At 41.3% G+C, this 25,163-nt stretch overlaps 1 protein-coding gene across 1 annotated transcript in view; it reads left to right on the plus strand.

Moving 5' to 3' along the window:
- itfg1 (integrin alpha FG-GAP repeat containing 1) overlaps positions 1 to 25,163 on the plus strand; it is a 185,739-nt gene that overhangs the window by 135,146 nt on the left and 25,430 nt on the right. Inside the window, exons 13-14 of the mRNA XM_068317549.1 lie at positions 12,246 to 12,289; positions 13,790 to 13,868. Coding sequence (XP_068173650.1) covers positions 12,246 to 12,289; positions 13,790 to 13,868 — 123 coding nt within the window. The remainder of the gene's footprint in view (positions 1 to 12,245; positions 12,290 to 13,789; positions 13,869 to 25,163) is intronic.

A 25,163-nucleotide genomic window follows, 5' to 3' on the forward strand; every position in this document is an offset into this window, starting at 1 on the left:
GACCCCATGGTAGATTTTTTTTTTTTCCAGCATTTTTCAACTTTTATTCTGCTTCTACATCTGTAATGGGCAAAAACAACATTGAATCAATAACATTCATCTTAAAGCAGTGGTTTTTAACCTTCTTTTTTCTTTTCACAGATGTCCCTCTTTTGTTTTTTGTTTTTTTTTTCAAATTTAAGACATAAGTTTGTTTTACTGGTGTATTTAATGAATTGTGCGTTAATGTCACCTTTTTCAAAGAACAAAACCAAGACAGTGCATGAAATCACATGAAATGACCTATCTGCAAATCAGTGTGACTTCTGCTGCTGTTATTGAGAGACCAGTTCAGATATACGTGGCTTCACCTTATGTCATTTTAAGAGCAAAGTCTGTTTCTTTTGTTTTCCATGCAGCTTAAGGAAGTGTTCCTTTTTTTTTGCCAGTGCGAGACTAGAGTTGCTCAACTTGACATTGCAAATCATGCAGAACGCTGACTCCTATCACGTTCCATTATATAGTACATATTTGTCCAAACACTTTCTTTTTTTGCTCAACATAGTTACTATGAATTAAAATATTAAGAAAGCAATCAGATGACGTACCATCTTGACAGGCATAAACCGACTAGTGAGTGCGTAAAATCCCCTGTTGCACAGGTAGACTAATCAATATATCATGATCACCTGCAGCCAGCGATGGCTATGGGGGATGTGTCATCACGAATTGACACAATGTGTCAAACGTACAGTGATTTGTGTATGTTCGACAAAAACATCTGACACATCGTGTTGGGTGTTTTGTCTTGACCTCCGTCTCCGATGAACCCCTGAGACCGACTCATCGAACCCCTTGGGTTCAATCCTGCCCAGGTTAAGAACCACTGTCTTAAAGGTTCTAGATTTTACATTGCCAGAGTGAGGAAATAGACAAAGGAATTGTCAAGTTTTTACAGTCTCAAGAAAGTATGAATAGTGTCTATTCACTGAACAGCTGTTTTAATATATTTGATTTGACAAGATTTCTTAAACAACCATTTATTCAATATACAATAATATATATATAAAAATAAAATAAAAAAATAAAAATGTCCCTCTCACCCTTGTGGGGTGGTATCTGTGTGTCATCCTCAAGCTCGGGCCTCTACCAGAGGCCTGGGAGTCTGAGGGTTCTGCGCAGTATCTTAGCTGTTCCTAGGACTGCGCTTTTCTGGACTGAGGCTTCAGATGTTGTTCCAGGTATCTGCTGGAGCCACTCTTCCAGTTTGGGGGTCACTGCCCCAAGTGCTCCTACTACCACGGGGACCACATTAACCTTGACCTTCCACATCTGTTCCAGCTGTTCTTTCAACCCTTGATACTTCTCAATATTTTCGTGTTCCTTCTTCCTGATGTCGGCGTCAGCTGGAATCGCCACATCTATCACCACTGCTCTCTTCTGCTCTTTGTCCATCACCACAATGTCCGGTTTGTTAGCCAGTAGCTGTTTGTCGGTCTGGAAGCTGAAGTCCCACAGGATCTTAGCCTTGCCGTTCTCAACCACCTTCGGTGGTATGTCCCATTGGGATTTGGGTACTTCTAGTCCATACCGGGTACAGATGTTCCTGTACACTATCACAGCTACTTGGTTGTGCCTTTCCATGTATGCTGAGCTGGCGAGCATCTTACACCCTGCTACCACATGCTGGACTGACTCTGGGGCTTCTTTACATAGCCTGCACCTTGGGTCAGATCTACTGTGGTAGATATTGGCCTCTATTGCCCTTGTACTTAGGGCCTGTTCTTGTGCTGCCATGATCAGTGCCTCTGTGCTGTCAGTCAGTCCAGCTTTATTCAGCCATTGGTAGGTCTTCTTGATATCAGCCACTTCCTCTATCTGACGGTGGTACATGCCGTGTAGGGGCTTGTCCCTCCATGTTGTCTCCTCCTCCTCCTCCTCTTCCTCCTCAGGTTTCTGCTGTCTAAGGCATTCACTGAGCAGTTCATCTGTTGGGGCCATCTTCCTGATGTACTCTTGGATTTTTGATGTCTCATCCTGGACAGTGGCCCTGATGCTCACTAGTCCTCGGCCTCCCTCTTTCCGCTTAGTGTACAGCCTCAGGATGCTAGACTTGGGGTGAAACCCTCCATGCATGGTGAGGAGCTTTCTAGTCTTGATATCTGTGGCTTCTATCTCCTCCTTTGGCCAGCTTATGATCCCAGCGGGGTATCTGATGACCGGCAGTGCATACATGTTGATGGCTCGGACCTTGTTCTTCCCAACTGACTTGCCTTCTCAGGACTTTGGCTGTGGATGACTTCCTTGCGGCCTCCTCATGGTTGCCATTAGCCTGTGGGATTCCAAGGTATTTGTAGCTGTCCTTGATGTCTTCTATCCTGCCCCCTGGGTAGGTCGACCCCTTCAGTTCTGATCATCTTGCCTCTTCTTGATACCATCCGGCCACATTTTTCTAATCTGAATGACATCCCTATGTCGTCGCTGTAGATCCTAGTGGTGTGGATCAGTGAGTCAATTTCTCGCTCATTCCTGGCATACAGCTTGATGTCATCCATGTAGAGGAGATGGCTGATTGTTGTCCCACTTCGGAATCGGTATCTGTAGCTACTCTTTGTGATGATGTGACAGAGGGGGTTCAGGCCTATGCAGAACAGCAGTGGTGATAGTGCATCCCCTTGGTATATGCCGCACTTGATGTTAACATGGGCAATTGGCTTGGAGTTAGTCTCCAGGGTTGTCTTCCACTTCCCCATTGAGTTCTTGATGAAGGCTCTTAGTGTCCTGTTGATCTTATACAGTTCCAGACATTCCAGTATCCACGTGTGTGGCATTGAGTCGTAGGCTTTCTGGTAGTCAATCCAGGCGGTGCACAAGTTGGTCTGTCTATTCTTACAGTCTCTGTGTACTGCTCTGTCCACCAGTAGCTGGTGCTTGGCTCCCCTGGTGTTACTACCAACTCCTTCCTGTGTCCCACTCATGTATTGATCCATGTGCCTACTCATCTTAGCGGCCATGATGCCTGACAGGAGCTTCCATGTTGTACTGAGACAGGTTATTGGCCGGTAGTTGGATGGGGTAGATTCCTTCTGTGGGTCTTTCATGATCAGGACTGTCCTGCCTTCAGTCAACCGTTCTGGGTGCGTCCCATCCCTCAGCAGCTGGTTCATCTGTGCTGCTAGACGCTCGTGGAGTGCTGTCAGCTTCTTTAGCCAGTATGTATGGATCATATCGGGGCCCGGTGCTGACCAACTCTTCATCTTTGACACTCTTTCTTGGATGTCTGCCATTGAGATGGTTACTGGTTCTTGTTCTGGGAGGCAGCTGTGGTCAGTCCTTAGGTCCACTAGCCACTGGGCATCGGTGTTGTGTGATGCTACTCTTTCCCATATGCCCTTCCAGTATTTCTCCACCTCAGTTCTTGGTGGGTCTGGCCGGATGCTATTTCCCTGCCACTGAGAGTACACCTTTGCTGGTTGAGTGGAGAAGGTCTTGTTTATTCTCCTGGCCTCAATCTCCTTGGTGTATCGCTTCAGTCGGGTAGCCAGAGCTGTTAGTCTCTGTTTGGCAGTTTCGAGTGCTTCAGGTATGGAGAGCTTGCTGTATTTCCTGGGTGCCCCTTTATTCACCATGTTCCCCTTCTGTAGCTCGGCTAGCTGGCTGACTTCTCTCCGTGTCGCCTTTATCTTGGCCTCTAACCGTCTCTTCCATGGAGGGTATTGTTTGTTATGCCCTGTGTTGATCTTGTATCCCAGCATCTCAAGGATTACTGTTGCTGTACTGTGGATCAGCTTGTTGGTCTCAGTTATGTTCCCTGTGGGGATGGTTCTTATTGCAATATATATATATATATATATATATATATATATATATATATATATATACACAGTATATATACACACATTTATAAAGTGCGCCCTCACACATTCGTGCATCAGCCCTCGCTTCTTCATCTCATCGCGGATTTTTGGTAGTCAGTCATGTGTACCGTACGCGCAATCTATTGGCTGATGGCATTTGGAAGTGTGCCACGTTCTGTGGGTCTCATTCTTCCTTGAGATACAAAAGTTCTTTAAACAGCCAATACGAGTGTGGCAAAGATAATACAGATAGAAGGTTTATAAAAATTGAAATTACCGTAAATAACAAGATAATTATTTTGTCGCTATATCGCGGAATTTGTTAATCGCGTATGGTTCCTGGAACACATTAACCGCGAGTAATACATATACAGTGGTACCTCTACTTACGAAATTAATTGGTTCTGGAAGAAATTACTTAACTAGAAAATTTTCTAAGTAGAGGCGCATTTTCCATGCAAACGCCCTAATCCGTTCCAAGCCCCCCAAACTTCAGACATTTTTTCTAAAGCATAAAAATACATCAAAACATGTAACAAATACATGTTACAATTAGATCATTACACAATAAATGAGAGTTGTGCATAATGTTGGTTCATGCGCTATTTGCCTCACCTTGCCGAACAGCAGAGTGAATTCCATTCCTCCTTTTGAACTTCTCGAACCCCCGACGCGATGGCTTAAACTCCCGGTGTTCTTTTGCCGACTTTCCCTCACGAGATCATTGAAAATAACAGGTGCCTTTTAGCAAATTGTGGCCTCAGTCACTGTGTCACCAGTGTCTCATCGTTCACTGCCAACCCACTCTTCAAAATTATAGCGAGGCCTTTAAAAGGAGTTATAGCTATTATGGATTCCTTCTGTTTTAATAATGTGGCAATTGTGGATGCATTGCGGCCATATTCTTTGGCGAGATCAATCTCTTTGTATGGACCAAAAAACTCTTTTCTTCTTTTCTTTTCCTCTTTTCTCCATCCCTTTCTTAGGGTCCATAATGAATACTCTAAAAGTTAATATATTTATGTAAAACTATCAGAACACCTCATGGGTCGAGAGCCGAATAACGAGGACGCTGCATAGACACCTACCTAGCTACAGATAGAGATCCCTCTTAGCCAATGGGATGCCAGGAAGATTATAGGTAATAGCCAATGGCAGAGCAGCTATAAGAATGTTGCGTTCAGGAAACTTTGGGAGCTGCGAGTAGCAGCCCATACTGTATTTTTACCTTTCGTATCCTGAAATTTCTTTCGTAACAAGAAGCAATATTTTCCTGTTGAGGCGTTTCGTAACTTGAAAATTTCGTATGAAGAGATGTTTGTAAGTAGAGGTACCACTGTATATATATATATCACTCAGTCATTAGGGCTCTTGCGAGGGGGGGGTGTCCCGTCCCTGTGTGTTAAGCCAACCAGATGAGCCAGTTTTTTCCAGTGCTGGCGGTCTTGTGCCAGCTGCCCTACATCCTCCCCGGTGACTCAGAAGTCACCCGCAATGACATGGAGCCATTGGGTGAGGGGCTTTCCTCAAGGTCTTTTCCAGCCTGTAGCCTTAGGGTCAAACTGGAGAATGGCTCTTGTTGGGTGATCAGGGGGAAGGCGGAGGACATGACCAAACCAGCGGGTGTGACCTTGCGCAGCCAGGCAAGATGCTCTGGGCTGGTACGTGTGGGCTCTAAGCACTTTGTTGGAAACCAGCTGGGGCTACCTTGTGTTTTTCGATGGTTCTGAGATCCCTGCTATCAGAGCCATCTATACTGGCAGCCAGGGTCTTGTTTAACGGCCAAGTTTTCGAGCCGTAGAGCAGGATGGAAAGTACGGTAGAATTGTAAATGTGGAGCTTTGTCTTGCATGAGATGATCTGATGCCGCCAGAGTGGCTTCCAGAGAGACTGCAGAGCTGATGCTGCCAGAGTTCTTCTGCGGAGAATCTCCGGTTTAAGCTCCCCATTGTCTGTCACTAGGGACCCCAGATACACAAAGCTTTTGACAGGCTCTACGATGTCATCACCGAGATGCAGGAGAGGTGGATCCGGTGGGTCACTGGCATGTATGAATTTGGTTTTAGTCCAGCTCACTTTAAGGCTAAGCTTCTCTGCTTCTCTGTATATGCCCAGGGCATCTCTCAGCTGGCTGTAGGATGTGCTGAGCAGGATGGTGTCGTCAGCATACTCAAGGTCAGTCAGGTGGTAGTTGCTGAGGGACACCCCGGGGACTTGCTGACAGACCCTGGACATCACATGGTCAATGATGCCGTTGAAAAGGTCAGGAGCGGCCATGCAGCCCTGGCAAACGCCACTGGAGATGGGGAACCACTCGGAGAGCAGTTTGAGCAGGGCACCAATCTCAAGTGGTACTCCAAGGGTCTTTAGGATACTCCACAGTGAGGCATTACAAAGGGTGTCAAAGGCAGCCTTCAAATCAATGAACCTCATTTATAGATGGCGATCTTTGCGGAATTCAGGGGCCTTTTCTATGAGCAGGCGAACGGTGGAGATGTGTGACTTCTGATGGCTGGAAGAGCACGAATGAGCAGGATCCTGGTGAAGAGCTTGCCGGGGATGGAGAGAAGCGTAAGGCCTCTGTGGTTGCTGCAGACTTAGCCTGTCACCCTTACGTTTCCAGAAGGGTAGGATGACTCCTCTGGTCCAGTCGCTGGGAAGCATCTCTGTCTCCCACACATGGTTGAAGGTGTGGGTGAGCCACTCAACAATACTGTCATCGCCGGTTTTTAGCATCTCAGCCGTTACTGCTCAGATGCTGGTAGCTTTCCTGTTGTTACGTTTTTTCGGAGCTGTTCAGCTTTGACTTCCTTGGGTGTGATCAGATCTGTACTGCAGACTGATTTTTGCAGCTGTGAGAATGGTGGGATTAGCCGGGGTGGAGCTGTGCTGCAAAAGGAGGCTGAAGTGCTCTTTCCAGCGCACGTGGCAGTTTGCTTCAGTTGTTTTGATGTTGCCATCAGAGTCTTTCACCAGGGCTGTCTTGATGCATGGGCCAATGCAGACTTGGCGCAGCAGAGTGAAGGCACAGCTCATGTTGTTGGTATTGGCCGCGGACCCTAGGTGAATGGTTTCCTGGTTGAGGCCACTGATACTTTTTTCCCCTCCTCATCTATTTTGGATGATTTTCTACTGACTGACTTTCTACTGCTGTAGTTTTTCATTTGGCTTGGATTAACATCTCTGTTGATAACAAGGTGCAGTACCTGGACGCTACAGAGGTTGCTCAGGTAGTCCAACTCCTCCGGGATGGCACATCAATGCGAGCCGCTGCAAGAAGGTTTGCTGTGTCTCCCAACACAGTCTCAAAAGCATGGAGGAAATTCCAGGAGACAGGTAGTTACTCCAGGAGAGCTGGACAGGGCCGTAGAAGGTCCTTAAACCCTCAGCAGGATCAATGTCCTCCTTTGTGCAAGGAGGAACAGGATGAGCACTGCCAGAGCCCTACAAATGGACCTCCAGCAGGCCATTGGTATGAATGTTTCTGACCAAACAATCAGAAACAGGCTCCATGAGGGTGGCCAGAGGGCCCGATGTCCTGTAGTGGGCCCTATGCTCACTGCCCAGCACCATAGAGCTCGATTGGCATTTGCCATAAACCACCAGAATTGGTAACTATGCCACTGGCACCCTATGCTTTCACCGGCGAGAACAGGTTCAACCTGACCACATGCGACAGACATGAAAGGGTCTGGAGATGCCGTGGAGAATGTTATGCTGCCTGCAACATCATTCAGCATGACCGGTGAGTAGAGTAGAGTAGAGTAGAGTAGGACTTTATTCATTGTGGTGGTGTGGTGGTGGGCCAGTGATGGTCTGGGGAGGCATAGCCCTGGAAAGCACCACAGACTTCTACAGGTTAGATAGTTGCAACCTGACTGCTACTAGGTATCGGGATAAAATCCTTGGACCCATTGTCAGAACCAACGCTGGCGCAGTGGGACCTGGGTTCCTCCTGGTCCATGACAATGCCTGACATCACATGGCTAGAGTATGCAGGCAGTTCTTGGAGGATGAAGGAATTGATATCATTGACTGTTCCCCACGTTCATCTGACCTAAACCCAATAGAATACCTCTGGGACATTATGTTTAGGTCCATCCGGCGCTGTCCAAGAGCTCAGTGATCTGGTCCAGGTCTGGGAGGAGATCCCCCGGGACACAATCCGTTGTCATGCATGCGTACAAGGACGTGGAGGCCACACCAACTGCTAAGAAAAATTTTGAGTTGCTCCAATGACATTTTGGCAAAATAGACCAGACTGCTGCATTTTCACTTTCATTTTTGGGGTGTCTTTGATTTCCCCCCACTATAGAGGGATCATTTTCATTCCTATCAAATTATGCTGCATCATTTTGTTATTAATACATGACCTACTTATTATTAGGAAAGATATTCAAGATCATTTCCCCCCATTTAGATCTGATATATTATTGAAGTGTTCCTCTATTTTTTTTGTGCAGTGTGTGTGTGTGTGTGTGTGTGTGTGTGTGTGTGTGTGTGTGTGTGTGTGTGTGTGTGTTATTTACATGAGTGTTTTTCCTATTTGGTCCAAATATTAATGAAAGAAGTTAATTCCTTTGATATTACTAATAATGAATGACAAAAAACACCATCTTCATTAGTTTAATATGTATTACACCAAAAATTTAGACAATAACAAAGATAGCTCCAAATAACAAAAACTGACAATGTAAGTAGCGGGTGTTTCCATTTGCCGCAATGACAGCGACGTCTCATGCTCCTCACTAGCCTCATGATGTTGTTCTGAGGCAATGTGTTCCACCCATCCACAAATGCTACACGCAGTTCTCCCGGGTCACGTGGGGATGGAGTATGATCATCTAGTCTCTGCTTCAGCTGGTCCCAGACGTGCTCTATGGAGTTCAGGTCAGGGGACATTGCTGGCCATACCATATGAGGCAGTCCAACATCCTGAATTTGAGCTGTGACAATCCTGGCACGATGTGGTGGAGCATTATCATCCATGAACAGAAAGTTTGGGGTGTGCTGGTGAAATTGAGGGGTGATGATGGGTTCTATGATGTCTGTAAGGTAAGAACTTGCAGTGACTGAACCATCTACAGTAACCAAATCTGTTTTGCGCTGGCTGGTGATGCCTGCCCAGACTGTTGCACCTCCTCCACCAAAGCGAACCTTGGGGACCATGTTGACCTCGGCTTATCACTCACTTCGCCTTCACCAATGCTGACTACCATCATTTCTGTGCAAGGTGCAATCTGTCACTTGTTGAGCGCCACTCCTGGGTCTGTCACAAACTCTGCCAGTAGTTCTGTGTGGTGATACAAGTCTGTTGATGACACTTTGAGACACACCAAGTTCACGAGCAACATCTGACTGCCTGCCACCGACTCGAAGGCGCGCCATGACCAGGTGGTGCTGCTCGTCTGTTAAGTGACATTGTGTGTTTATGGCTGTTCAAATGATGAACAGCTATGAATGACTTACTTACAATACCAGCTTTTTATAGCCACAGAATGTTGAAATTGATGCCACATTGAAAAGGGTTGTCTTTGTGTACTTTTTGGTCTTGGCCCCTGTACACAGTGAGATCAATACATGGAAAACACAAAATGATGTGTTGGGGTACAAAAAGATGTGTTGGGGTACAAAAAGACAACCCTTGAAAAGGGTTGTCTTGGTATTGGCCCCAATATTTAAGGCACATTGTTCGCTATGGTGATGGACAGGCTGGCAGACGAGGTTAGACAGGAATGTCCATGGACTATGATGTTTGCGGATGGCATTGTGATCTGTAGTGAGAGCAGGGAAGAGGTGGAGGAGAAGCTAGAGAGGTGGAGGTTTGTACTGGAAAGTAGAGGAATGAAGGTTAGCTGCAGTAAGACAGAGTACATGTGTGTGAATGAGAGGGACCCAAGTGGAAAAGTAAAGTTACAAGGAGAAGGGATCAGGAAGATGGAGGATTTTAAGTACTAAGGGTCAACAGTTCAGAGCAATGGAGAGTGTGGAGAAGAGGTGAAGAAACATATACAGGAAAGATGTGCAAAACTGTAGTGAGACCAGCAATGTTGTTGGGTCTAGAGACAGTGTCACTGAGGAAATGACAGGAGACAGAGCTGGAGGTAGCAGAGATGAAAATGCTGAGGTTATCTTTGGGTGTGACTAGGATGGATAGAATCACGAATGTGTACATCAGAGGGACAGCACATGTTACAGGTTTTGGAGATAAAGTCAGAGAGGCCAGACTGAGATGGTTTGGACATGTCCAGAGCAGAGATAGTGAATATATTGGTAAAAGGATGCTGAGTTTTGGACTGCCAGGCAGGAGGCCTGGCAGTCCCAAGAGGAGATTTATGGATGTAGTGAAAGAGGACATGAAGGTAGTTGGTGTGAAAAGAAGGCAGAGGACAAGGTTAGATGGAGGCAACTGAGTAATAAATTCAGTGTTATTTAACATTAAAAAGTAGTTACATTTATTTTACATTGCATTGAGCTACATTTAGTTAAATTTATAAGTTACATCCAGCCCTTGGAGGACAGTCATTATGCTGATGTGGCCCTCGTGAAAATGAGTTTGACACCCCTGGTATATGCAATAAAACAAGGACCTTGATGAAATATGAAATCATTTTTTTATCCTGATGAAATTTCTGACTGAAACCTGTTTTTAAAGGATGTGATGTATTAAGTGTGGTCAGTCAGGGGCAAGGAACATTTTGTTTGTCTTTGGCAAGTGCTAAATCAGAGAACTGCTTCAAACATTCTCTGAATAAGCCTGTGGACTTTTCTTTTTCAAGTGTACGCTATTGCTTTTTAAACTAAAGCCATTAAATATTTTTGTTTATTCATATAAAATGATATCAGATGGGTAAACATGTAGAAAATAATGCAATGAGGTTTAATCCCTGAACCATTCCCCATTTGCACATGACACTGGCATAAAATCCAGTGGTATCATTCATTTTAACATAAAATTGAACTGATGCTAAATACACACACTTATCTAAAGTGAGTGTAGTAGTGAGAGAAGTTGGTGACTGAATTTTAAACCCTTCATCTGGCTGCTTAAAGAATCATTATTGATATTATCAGCCACAAACGGTGCCAGATCACCAGAATCCATGGGATTCATACTGCAGGGACCACGAATGACTTTGTTTTCTTATTCATTAGTAGAGCGGCAGCATGGTGCGATAGATAGCACCTTTCCCAGAGACAAAGTCCCTAGTTCAAATTCACCTGAGGACCTGTGAACTTTCTCTTATTGGTCTCACACAGCAACTGGTTACTCTATATGATTGATGGGTTATTTGTTTTCCTGTCTGCAGCCCTGTAATAAACTTCCAACATTTCAACTGTGAAACCGATGCCTTGCCCACTCTCAGCTAGGACAAGCCACCTCTTCTCCAAGGACAGAAAAGTTAATTATATAACTGTAATTGTAATAGATGAATAAATATCATGTGACCGGAAACATTCCAATTTGTTGTGAATACTGGAGTGATATTTGTATTCACTATCAGATGTCACCTATAATTGGTCCACATGAGTGATAAGAAAGCCATTTCAAGGAAAGTTTAACCTTTTTTCCACTGTCATAGTTACACTGCTTATTTGTGATTAGATGGATTATTGAGGTTACGTATACGATAAATCAACAGTTTTATAGGTTAGTTGGTGATAAATAATACAATATGAAGGCTTTGTCTACCCACTGCCTATACAGCATAGCTGAGCTGGGGGCAATGTGATGTTCCTTTGAATAGGCACATTGAGTTTGGCTGCTGTTTTGTACAGCACTTGGTACAGCCCTTATTAACAGAGTATTGGGCCTCAGCGTGACTCCATCAGGCAAATCAAGGCACCCCAGACCCAGGACCTTATTAGTATGCTAATAAAGTCACTTCTCTAATGACTGATTAGCAATTCAGCGGATTTTGTCCTCGCTCTGCTTGTACACACAAATTGTTAAATGGTCTCCCTGCACACACATATATGCGTGGTGCTAATAGTTTGGACATTTGTGTTTTATGTCACTCATTTTCTTGTACTTTATTTATAACCCTGCTTCATGACCTGGTCTAGTCCAAATTCATCAAGCAAACAGGAGGGATGATTAAACTGTAGTAAAATAATATTCATGTTTGGCTCACTTAAGCTTTATCAAAATAAGTTTTCTTTATTGCTTTTGTATTTTTTTTTTCTATCAGCTACAGGCTTATTTTTCTATGCTCTTTTTTAATCAGTTGATATGTTCTGTTAACAGATACAGTGTAAACAGATAAAGTGTAAACAGATGTAGTGGTCCTTTGGGCACAACAACAGCAACATTACAGGTGACACAGTGTGAGTTGTGTGTTATTGGATTGAGCATGTAACATCTGCAGAAGAAAGTGTCTAATTCTCTGACATCTTTTTCATCCTCAGTTCTCAGTGGCCTCTGCTTCAATGACTGTCCGGATGAGGTCAAGGTAACAACTTGTTTTTTGTGTTGTTTTTGTTTTTTCCTTTTTTTAGGGGGGGGTTACTTTTGAAATAACAGTAAAAGAAAATTATTTTTATGAAGAATGATCACTCTATTGGTTCGATCTCCATCACTTCTCAAAAAATTTCATTAAAATCAAGCCAGAAACATTTTTTAGGAATCTTGTACAGAGGCTTAACACTCACCCAATCATCTGATGAGAACAGTTGCGCTCTATTATGCTAACTGACAAATGTTATGTCGCTGAACAGTAGACCACAGAGCTTCTAGTGGGGTTTCTATCGGGGTTTGTTCAGCAGTCAAACTAGAGGTGGTTCATTGTGTCAGAATAGATTAGAAGGTATTAGATTGAAAAAAAATGACCATGAGTACTGCAACTATACTGTGTATTTTTAATTATGTGAACCAAATTGACTTCTAAATGAACAGTTCATCTAGCAGTTAATCTTTTATCTTTTATTCATCCCAAAGAGCTAATATACAGTATGTGTGGGTGTAAGTCTAATAGAAATACAGTGGCCAAGAATAACTCCTGACACAACCTCCCACCAGTGGAGTGCTCCTTACAAAACACATTAGCTTTGACATCCAAAAGAGGCTGCTGGCTTGAGGATTGTTGTGCTTTCCTGTCTGTCTACTCTTCCACCCGCTTGTCGTCTTATTGAAAAGTATGATGAATGCTGTAGATGCCTGGAGCTTTTGACTGTTTCTATTCCTCTCCTGTCCCATCCATCACCCCCACTGTCTTTTCATTTCACTCTCCTGCTCCTCTTCTTCTTAGTCACACCTTTCTTCCTCTGTCTTTGAGCCTACTAATCTGCTCCTGTGAGGCTTTCTCATCTCCCTTTCTCTCTCTCTCTCCCTCTCTCTCTCTCCCTCTCCCTCCCTCTCTCTCTCTCTCTCTCTCTCTCTCTCTCTCTCTCTCTCTCTCTCTCTCTCTCCCTCTCTCTCTCTCCCTCTCCTCTCTCTCTCTCTCTCTCTCTCTCTCTCTCTCTCTCTCTCTCTCTCTCTCTCTCTCTCTCTCTCTCTCTCTCTCTCTCTTTTGACCTCATTTCTATTCCTCCCTCACCTGACTTCTCGATGTCACATCATGAAGGGCCAAGTCTCTCTTGCTGCGTTTGTGTTGTAACAGGATTGTGATTAGTGGCTGTACAGCGAAGGGTGGCTCCACAGATCTCCTCATTAGTTGTCATCCTTTCATAATGATGACATAGGAAACCACTCTGCATCCACCCATAAAGGCCCACAAACAATTAGCTGTTACAATCAGATTCAGCTGAGCTGGGTCAGACATCTGCAGTGTCACCTAGTGAAAACCAACCTAAAAACTGGACAAGGGTACTGTGGAAACAACACGTCTGCACTCCTGTGTTTCTATTTTCCATTTTTCCATGCCTCTTTATCCATATCCTCTTTCACCGTCACTAACAGACAGCTGATGCAAAAATATAGTTGCAAAATCTTTGTCTCGTTGTTGTATTTGCAGCCCTTTGGTGTGAACCAGCCTGGTCCTTATGTCATGTACACCACAATGGACTCCAATGGAGATGTGAAAAATGCCTCTGGTAAGTATTTTTCTTTATTCGTGATTGTGTTCACATTTTATGCTAAACGGCCTGGTTTAAAGACAGAATAGCCCACGTGAGATTAATTTTTCTGAAAATGTCACTGCGAGAGATTTTATATCTCTACATCAGGGTTATTAATAACTTAACCTCATGGCAATGACACCTCGCCTTTGCAGGTCTGAACACCAGTTTATTTTGAGGATGTTGAGAAAATATATAGTGAGGTGACAAGACGCCTATTGATTTTACTCTCTCAGTTGTTTTGTTTTATTTAATCAGCTAGAAAATAGCCTCTATACCTGAAAATAATCTGAACAAAGGTCATCTATAGAAAATACTACAAAACTATTTATAGAAATGATGATATACGCTTGATAAGGTTCTTGTAGTTGCTGTGTTATGTTTCTGAAGTGTCTGTGGTCAGTTCATATCATTCTGTCTATATTTTAAGAAGTGAGGGAGTTCTGTGACCACTATTCTCCTATTTCTATACAGTAGTACCGTGAGATATAAGCTGCTCAAGTTTTTGAGATGCGAGCCGTCACTCTGTCCATATTTTTGTTTGACATAAAAGCAAAAATTCGAGATATGAGGCACTGCTAGTTGGTGGATGGATACATCAGCTAAGGAACGCATCTCATTCTCATTCGCATAGTAAGGATGTGTGACTTTAGTGTTTCTTTTCATACTTTATTATTGTTTATGTAAATTTTATAGAATTAAATATGCACAGGTAAAGTATTCATGTTTATTGTTGCTCAGTGTATGGGATACAGCTTTCTTAACTTGCGGGGCTGTTGTGGGAAATAATGTTAAAGACCCTTTTTTCAATTGCAGTTTCTTGCATACTGATGTGACTTTCTACATTTAGCCTTTTTTTTTTCTTGTCAATCAAGTCTAAGATACATACATTTCTAGAGTTTTCTAGTGTCCTAATAAAAAAAGCCACATTATCTTTAATGAACTTCTCTGACAAAGTTCATTAAGGATAATGATGATTATGGTTATAACTAGTCAAAGATTTCATAAAAAAAACCTCATTTCATTATTTTTTTAGGCCACACAGTACTGTTGACATCTGCATGTGTTATGGACATTAAGAGAGACACAAGGTACACGTTTTTGGAAGAAGAACAATTATAGTTTATTAATCCCTGTAGGGAAATACTTTTTCCAGTCTTGTTTATATATTTTTACAGTTAGTAAGTTATAAACCTAGTAAATTCCTTGCACCACATGCCAGACATAACAGCAAGTTAGTCAACATCATTGAGCGTTTAATAATTCAAGAGCAAGGTATTCACCCCAGGGGTTGTCAAAGACCAAACATTACAAGGGACTTAATATTGAACATGCATTCACAGGACCAGAAAATGAGACACATTGTTGCAAAAATGAACTGGTTGGTAAAAAAGTTTGTAATATCATCTTAAAAGTGTCAATACTCTATTCATATCTTGTTTTTGCTGCCACATCAAATCAAAATAAAGACATTATTGCAGGATAAATATGATCCATTCTAAACTTGTTCTGAAGTACAATTCCAATTACCCATTTGTGTAAAATGACCAGGGAATGAGTTTCGACAGTCAGCTATCTTTCTGCAGAATTGCTGACCTCTTATAAAGTTGAGGGGTACTACTTGATGAGGCCCTTGGAAGCCGTGGGTTGAATTCCCAATCATGGCCCTTTGCCACATTTTTCTCACTCTTTCTCCCGTCATCATCCGTCCTTTCAATTAAAAGCAAAACATTGCTCAAAGAAATAATTATTATTCAGATTATTAAATAAATATTGAGAAGAGTGGATGTAGAACTCTGGTAAACAAATTACTGGCAATTGGCTAAAGCAGTGTTTTGCATCAAACTTCAAACATCAAAATGAAACAGCATGTGGTGTTCATATTGGTCATTCAAATTCCTTGAAACTGAAAAGAAAACTCTTTGTATTCGTACACAAACAAACTATTTTGGATGAAAGTGCCCTTTTTTTTCCTGTATTCAGCCATGTATCGAGCAGAGGGCCGTGACATTTTGTCCACTCAGCCTGCACATCTCTCTCGGAAAGGTCTCCAGAAATATACTCAACTGTATGTTCCTGAAGATTCTCTTTAGTATCACATCATAAAATGATGGCATATTATATTCAACTGCGGTAACAGTCTGTGTTTGGGTTCACACAGAAAGGTGGTGAGCAAGACTAGCCACAGACTTTGTCTTGAAAACTCCCCATACACCTCATTTAAAAATGCTGCCAGGGAGCAAACTGTGTGTATTTATTTTATTTTATTTATTTATTCAGTTTATTTTCTTCTTTTCAGACATGTTATTACAACAGATTTTACTTTCATCAGTGTTGAGACATCAGCAACATCATCCAAAAAGTGTGCAGTGATTTAAAGTGTATTTATTCTGTAGCTTGTAGCTCAGGGAACAGCCAGAGAGGCTGCTAGAGTAGAGCAATGATGGGACGCTCACAAGTATGTACTCAGTTACACACACACACACACACACACACACACACACACACACACACACACACACACACACGTCTGGGCCTCGCCACTGGGCCCCAATGATCTTCACTTACCCTTCACCCTCATGAATGAGAGGAGGGGGGGGGAGTGGAGATTTTAATGTGCTGAGAGACAGAGACATGGCCTGAGAAGACACAGTTCATGAAAGGAGTCACAAAAAAGTTGGATGGAACTGATGTAGTGCAAATGAAGGAGAGTGGGATGAGCTGGAACGTGGAAGAAGGGGAGTGGCAGACCTGGTCAATAAGCTTTGGCCAGGGCAAGTGGAATTTTGATGAGCAAAGAGAAAAGATATTGACCTGCCCAGCTGGGTGAGTCATAAAAATAATCTTCTTAAAGCCTTCACATAGTGTGCCACTAGTCTTCAGTTGAACGTTCAGAACACCAGTTTGCAACGAATGCGTGTCACACCCAACTCAGAATGTCTTGTTTGATGAATCAGGAGTTCATTTAAATGTTCTCCAGAGCATAAATTGCTGACAGTTCAAAATGTTAACCTCACAAACCTAGCCAAATGTCAGGGAGGCAGCAGCAAAAGAAATAAGACAACTGTGATCTTAATTACTTGTTTGACACTGTAGTATAAACTAAAGAACTGTTCAATAGACTTTAACATAGTCAAGAACTTAAAGAGCCAAATATACCAAAACACAAACAGCAGAGTATGACAGATTTTGACTTGAAAAAAAAAAAAAAATCAAGTATTGCACTACAGTAGATCATCCTGATACTCCCACTGATATTCTCATCACTCTAATAGAACTTTTGTGTTCTCTGTGTGCAGAGTAAAATGTCAACAGTCACTACATTACAAAGAAACAACCTGGTGTGCTTGTGCTTTGAAATGTTTTTCAAGTGCCTTTAGCTGTAATGGACTTTATAGTGTGCATGTACTGTCTCTGTTTTCTGCCATGAAGAGGTTTTATTTTGTTCTCTAATGTAAAATGCATTACTGTCAGAATTGTTTCAAAGACATATCTTTTCCCTTTTAGTGCAGTTTTCACTTATTTTATAAAAGTTTAAATCGGAAAATTTAACGTTGAGGAATTTATGTTTGACATGAGTGATTTTAGTGGCTGTCTTTTCATCTGCATCATACAATCATACACAAAATGAAAAGCCAAATTATTGTCAAATGAACTCGGACAAATAACTTTTTTTTTCGATGAGTAGAAGGTAAATTAAATTCCTTAAAACATGTAGGCTGAGCCCAGAGGATGTCAGAAGAGGAAAGATGGAGCTGGTACGGTAGAAGAGAGGGATGGTGATGAAGAGAACCGCACAAATAGAGTATGAAACACTGCTAACAGACAAAAGCAGTATGTGTGCTGCACTGCACAGACAGTTTGCAGTGTGTGAGAGTCCATATGTGGTGTGTGTGTGTACGTGTGGTTTGGCATTTCTCTATTTTTGACCGTGTGTGTGTGTGTATGTGTGTGTGTGTGTGTGTGTGTGTCTGTGTGTGTGTGATGCCCCTTACTAAGCAGGTTGGATGGATGAGCATTAGCTGTGATTCTGACAACCCCACCCTTCATTTTCAACAGACTCCTGCTGAGATAAGGGAAAAGGAGAGAGAGAGATTTGGGATGGTAGCTAGAATTTTTCTTTAACAACCACTTTATTCCTTTCTCTCTCTCTCTCTCTCTCTCTCTCTCTCTCTCTCTCTCTCTCTCTCTCTCTCTCTCTCTCTCTCTCTCTCTCTCTCTCTCTCTCTCTCTCTCTCTCTCTCTCTCTCTCTCTCTCTCTCTCTCTCTCTCTCTCTCTCTCTCTCAAGATTTTGCTGAGTTTACACTGCTCTTTAGGTTCCATCTCCATCTTGTCACACAGGATCATTTATCTTTAGAAGCAGGGGAACAAATGTACCTTTGAGCAGTGCGTAAACAGTGTACCTTTTAGTTGCAAATATTAACATTACATTCAACAAACAATGAGACAAGAAGCACCATTGATTTTGTTTTGGCCTCCTCAGTTTCGACCATTGAAGACAGCCCCCTACCTTTACAGATTGCTTCACAGAAACAGATGTTCCCTGCTCAGATGGACAAGATGAATATCTTTTGTGAGACGTTTTCCCTCTGCTTTGAATTTATCAGACATGTTGATGGATGAGTGTGTCAACAAATTGATCATCAAGGTAACAGAAGAGATAGGAGAATTTGTGGTCTCTTGCTCACAATCAGGGGAGATGGCAAAGCATTTAAGGCGTAATTTTTTTTTGATCTTCCTCACTGAGGCGTGTTATTGACGTCAGTACCAATCCAAAACCAGCGGCTCTGTAAACTCAACTGTTTTTCAGTTCAATGGAGATTTAAATTCATCTAATGTTTGATAAAGAATTATAAGTTTTTTTTAGCCCTGTGCAGAATGCATGCTTTTATATCTACCTTGACTGTTAATTATGTTCTGATTTACTGTGTAATTGAATTTTATTATTGTAGCAGTATTTTTAACTTTGCTAAAATGGATTGAGGACAGTTACATCAACCATTTATCAAAGCAATGAACGTGTCTGTCGCAGTGCAATGAGCTAAAACAGTGCTAAAATTTAAAATTTCCTGAAGCGATCTTACTAGTCTCTTGTGGAATCGTCTGCGTGTCGTAGAAATGCACTATGTCCTCTGGGTTTTCAGTTCAATAAATCAGCAGTCCTTCATTAAACTAGCTTCTTTAAACCTAACATATTTGACTGTTAGTGCCCCTAAGCCCCAAATTGAAATAGAATGAAAAGCATAACGCTAACAGTCATAAAGAAAGAATTGTAACTCTGGGGTTATTAGCGGTGTCCAGTGTGTCTGTGGTACCGAATCTAATTTTGCACAGAGAGGAAACAGGAGAGAGAAGAAGAGTGGGGTAGATATTGCAGAAGGTTGCGACTGGAAAAGAGAGGGCAGAGGAAGACAGAAAAGAGTGAGTGCTCACGGGGAGGAGAAGCATAACAGGCCCAGATCAATGTAGAGCCCGCCACAGACTTTAATTAAGCTAATGAGTTCAGGGGAATAGTAGTGGTTAACACATACAGTGCATCTAATTGCACATGCTGAATATTGTTGAGTGGGTCATCTCAACAATATTTACTGTACCTTAAACTTTTAGACAGTCCAACTTAGAATCAAAATTGAAGAAAAAAAAAATGTGTGCTGAGTGTGTTGGCTTTTCCCCTCCCTTCTTGTTGCATCATGCTGATGCCTAAAGCGGCATCATACAACCGCAGTGTGTCCTTTTTTCCAGAGATCTCAACAGGTCAACAGCAAGTGTTAAGCCTATTTTCAAACCACTTTAATAGTGTTTGGAGCACAGGCTTAGGAGAATTCTCAATATGGGAGTGCAATAGGAAAGTGGGTGGAAGAGAAAAATGAAAACATTTGAAATGAGAGAACATGAAAAGGTTCAGAGGGCAGAGCAGAAAACAGAGTGTGAAGTTGCTGAGAGGAAAGGCGGGAAACTGAGCATTGAATAAATGACCAAGATAGGTGATAGAAGTAGAGCAGAGGAAGATCGGAACTCCTGGAAGAAAAAGAAGGGAATATTGGAGTGGAGGGGAGAGAATGACTGGAGAAATAAACCTCCATACAGACTTGGAGAATTACTATTGATTAGGCTTAGCAAGCATTTTCTTGTTTTTTGACTCCTTCACCTCCATTCTCCTCACTGTTTATCTCCTCTGCATCCGCATTGCATTATTTGTCTTTTTTTTTGTCTCTTTTGTCTTTCTCTTCGTACTCTGTAATCTCTCCCATTTGCAGCCAGTTTATAGATGGCATAAATTGTCCAGAACATGTTTAACTTTCATTTTTTGCCACTGTCATCTGTCTCTTCATTTGTTGGCGTGCATTCTTGTACTTACATGAATGAAATTCTTGCTTTTGTAATGGTGCACCTTACCACAGAGAACAAACCTTATGACAATAAAAATACAGTATACTTCGCATAAATATGCCATCATCCCTTTCTTTTCCTCAGAGCTAAGAGAGACTGTGGTCATCATTTTATTTAAAACCATGGTAGCGGCATTGTTCTTGAGATTTTCTTATGATTTAATGTGCTGGTCAAAATTGAAATTTCTTATTTGTCAGTGACTATCACAGCTTTTGTGATCCATTGTCTTAAAACAGCTGCATCATTTTTCAAACTATAAAACTGAATTCTATATAGTATTCTTTGGTTTATGATACCCCAGCAGCCTCAGATATACTTTGTGTGCAATGCTAATCTTAAAATATTAGTAATGCTAAGGAATTGTCCTAAAAGGCTGAGCTTGGAAAACACACATGCTAACAATTTAGCGTTACCATTGTGATTATGAGTATGTCGTTATGTTAGCTTTAGCATATAGCTGAAAGCTATTTTCCATGTCCAGCCTCTAAAAGCCTGTTGTCTTACATACTGACTTGTGCAGATATCTGGAACGGAAGCGGTATTTTTTTTCTTTTATAATAAAGGAAAATAATTCCTAAATTCATTAAAAACTTTCTAAAGAAACGTCGACTGCATGAAGTCACCTTTCCACACATCATGAAAGTTTGACAGTCTTGAGTGCACCGGCACTTTCGGAGGAAAACATTTTCAAATACTTCCAATGCAGGGAGAGAAAATATCCTTTTTTGCTTGAACTGTCAGGTTCCTACTTCTGCCAGTCTTGCTGTACCCAGGTGTCATTCCAAATGACACTATTGCACTGAATCTCACCCCATTGAATGGGGTGAGACTTTTGGTTGGCACTACGGAGAGTTGTTTCCAAAGTTTCTCTTAATAAAAGACATTTTAACTGCTTCTATGCAAAGCAAGGACACCGTCTTACATGAGCAAGTGCACAGCTCATTATGTTCTTTTATAAACCTCTAGAGCAAAACAGACATTTTTTTCTATTTCAAACCCTAACATCTCTGTGTAACATTGTGAACTTGGTCTCAGATTTATTGGACTTGTATTTGTCATTTTTTATTGCTTGTCTATCATTGTTTTGTAGTCTCAATAGTTATTTATTAATTCTGAAATGAAATGAATAAAAACTAGATTGTGATAATGTGACGTGAACCAGCTATTTCCATTGTATCACCTGTAAGAGCACACTAGGGTGATAATGTCTTCTGGGCTGTTCTGTCCAACACTGTTAACATAGTTTTTATCCCTTTTGGTTTATTGATTTTTGTTTGTGTTGTGATGTAATCTTTTAAATTATTTTTTTAAGGATTTTAGTATTATTTCTGTTCTGTATATGTTGCCTGTTCTTTAGACTTTCCCTCCTTTCTAATTTCTTTTTTTTATCATTTTTTGTGTATTTATGTTGTTGTTTTTGTTCTGTGTACTTGCATATTTTTTCTTTTTCTTTTTTTTTAAATTTGGCTTGATTGGTCTGTTTTTTATTGTTACATTACCTTCTGAGCTAATATCGTCCCTGCTTTTTAGAAGTGGCCCAAAAATCTATTATCATTCATTCATTCATTCATTCATTCATTCATTCATTCATCTTCTTATCCACTTTTTCCCAGTGGACTTATGAGCAAGATACGGGGATACTCTGAGCACGACGCCAGCGCACTGCAGAGCATATTATCATTATTATTATTATTAATATTATGATTATTGCTGTGAGAGAAGAGGATGCAGAAGACAGGGTTAGATGGAGGCAATTGATTCACTGTGGCGACCCCTGAAGGGAAAAGCCGAAAATAAAAGATGATTATTATTATTATAATTATTATTATTATTATTATTAGTGTTGTTATTATAATTATTGTAGTTTCATTTGCAGGTGTCAACATCCTTTAACATGATACGTATTGGTCTTCAGTATATAACCATGGATACAAGCACACACAGTGTGGCTGTATAGGCCACAGCAGCTGTTCATATATGTTTCACTATGCGCACTTTTATCCCTTAAGGCACCACCTGCCTTCTCAGCAATTTGCTCCTTTTATCACCATCAGGAAAGAAAAATTGTTACTATAGCAACGGACACTGAATTTGTTTTTCTTAAGTTTTAAAGCTTTAATGAATCGGAGAGAGAGCGCGTGTGTGTGTGTGTGTGTGTGTGTGTGTGTGTGTGTGTGTGTGTGTGTGTGTGTGTGTGTGTGTGTGTGTGTGTGTGTGTGTGTGTGTGTGTGTGAACATGTCATTCATTCTAAGCAGTGAAGTTTTTTTTGTTTTATGTTTTGTTTTGTTTGTGTTTTTATTGTTCATGTTGATTTATTGTATTAGTATATTTCTTTCTTCAGGTTCAAATTGATGCTGGATATCACATTGTTTAAACCTTACAGGATGACACTTTTCAAAGGGATATGTGTCATAAACTTTAGTAGATTGGACACACAGATCAGACATACACACACACACACACACACACACACACACACACACACACACACACACACACACACACACAAAGATCAGCACACGTAAATGTACTGACAGGCATTATGTTGCTGCGCCCTCAGAGAAATCCATGTCTTCTTCCTGACTTTCTCTGTTTCCTGCATTTTTTCCCATTTTTCCTTGCCATGCCCATGAGCCAATATGCTTTGTCCACTTCCATATAATGCAGTATTTTTATCCCAAAATTCTAATCTCTGTAATCAGTGTCTGGCATTGTGCTTAGAGAAAACTGAGAGATCATAAAGTCAGGCAAATCAAAATTTTGTCATATATTATAAATACTTTGATAAATAAAACTTGATATGTAATCCAAAATCAATAAAAGTTAATGCAGTTTCCATTAACATGTGGAAGTTTCAGGACAGAATGTTAGGTCAGGTATTGTGTGACTATCATGCAGCAAATCGCAAATATTGGAGGTCAAACTAAAAGGGTACTGAAATAGAAGAGTTTTTGCAGTAAATGAAAGACTTCAGACACAATATTAAAGTCTTAAATGTTCATTGAAATATTATTTTTGTGTATCAAATGTGGTATAAACAAAGGGCATGGTTGTTATCCCTATTGTTCCAAAGAGATTTCCAAAATAGGAGTGTAACAATGCATTCTATGCAGCATTAAAATAAGCATTACATAACTTAACTTGGCATTGTATTCAACATCTCAAATTTACATAGGTAAAATGTTTAATTCTGCTCAATCAAGGCTGTGCATAATGATGAAGATTTTTTGTGGTTGGTCAAAATTCATTTTCAGCATCTTTTCATAAACAGTCACTTCTTCTAGGAATGTTTATATTTTAACCCTAATCTGTTGAATGTGACACGGGTGCACTGTATGTATGTAGAATTTTAAAATATATTGTTCTTGGGGAACTCAATGCATGCATACACACACACACACACACATGCTCACACACTGACAACAACTGCTTTGAATTGGCTTTGTCTTTCAAGGATGGATTGGAATCTGTCAGTCATGTGTACAGGGTGGAATTCCCCACCAAGACCTGCACTGGCTCTGCAATGGGGAGATAGACCAAAACACACACACACTCACAATGAAAATCCCGTATACCGCTCTGCATAATACCCTTTACCAGGCTCCTTGTGTCGTGAAATGGCTTTGTTCCAGCTGTGGCCACATTTCCAAGCCACACACAGCACTCGGAAGACAGTAAGCCAGGCTCTCTGCCTGCAACCTAACCCTGTGTGATCCTCCGTCAGACACACACACATACACACACAATCAAACCCACTCCACCATGCTGAGTGGCCGAGTTCAAGCCAAGCACCTGACGGGGAGAGGCAGTCTGTCAAAAACATCAAACCAAGGCTGGGTTAAAGGCTCAATCCCTTCAAAAATCCTATCCTGTCATGGCCGATGGGCAGATTTCAATGGAAAGTAGCTATGGAGTCATTTAAAAGTCCTTCCTTTCTTGGGTCTACCTCAGAGTAACACTCTAACATGCATACTGGTGTGGTACATCAAACCCTATTAGTCTGTCTGGAAGAAGGGTGGTTATAAACAAGAAGAAATTGCATTACCATAAAGGCCATTTACAGGTTATGTAATACGAACAACTGTAGGTGAAGGGATTTTCTAGGTATTTGTAGCTGAAAGCTGGTGCCTCCCAGCTTAAGCAATGTGACTTAAAGAAAACCTTTAAAGCTCTTATGTAGCTGCTGCTGGTTGTTGATAATGAGGTTCAGCTGGCCAAATACGCCAGTGATGTTACCCTGTCTCCGTCCCCATATTCAACTATGTACATCTACATGTGTGAGTTTACAGGAAGCAAGATAGCTTGACTTTTGGTGGTTTCATTTTAGTTCCACTGCAAAGAAGAGAAACAAAATGTGAAATGCTGACTTTTTCCTTCGCCAAGCCCAAATAAGCAGCCGGTTTCAAATTGCTGTGTCATGTGCCCTTTTGTTGTAGTGTTTTTTGTGTGGGTTGAAGTGCTCAATGTCCATGTTACTGTCAATTTACTCAGTTCACAGTTTATTTGCTTGTACCCAATTGATGTGAAGAGTTTGTTTCAACACTTTTTTCGTACCTTAGATACACGTCATTATTTAAAAATTATGAAGTTTAACTTAAATGGAGCCCCTTGCAGAGTTCTAACTTTCATTGTGTTCTTCTAAGCTCAGTTTTGCTGAGGTATGACTGCTACCTCTGTCTCTTTACTCATTTGTAATGAATTTGGTCATACTGTGCATGGCAATGTCAGAACATGCTTGCAGTGTATGCTTGTATAGAATACTAGCGGGAACCCATGGAAATTCTACGATAAAACAATAATATCAGACTTCATACCAAACATATGAATACAAATGTATTAGTATTATAAACCAAGCACACCCAACGTAGTTAAAAATCAA

The sequence above is a fragment of the Antennarius striatus genome, chromosome 1 (genome assembly GCF_040054535.1).
Source record: "Antennarius striatus isolate MH-2024 chromosome 1, ASM4005453v1, whole genome shotgun sequence".
In the NCBI taxonomy this organism is placed as follows: domain Eukaryota; kingdom Metazoa; phylum Chordata; class Actinopteri; order Lophiiformes; family Antennariidae; genus Antennarius; species Antennarius striatus.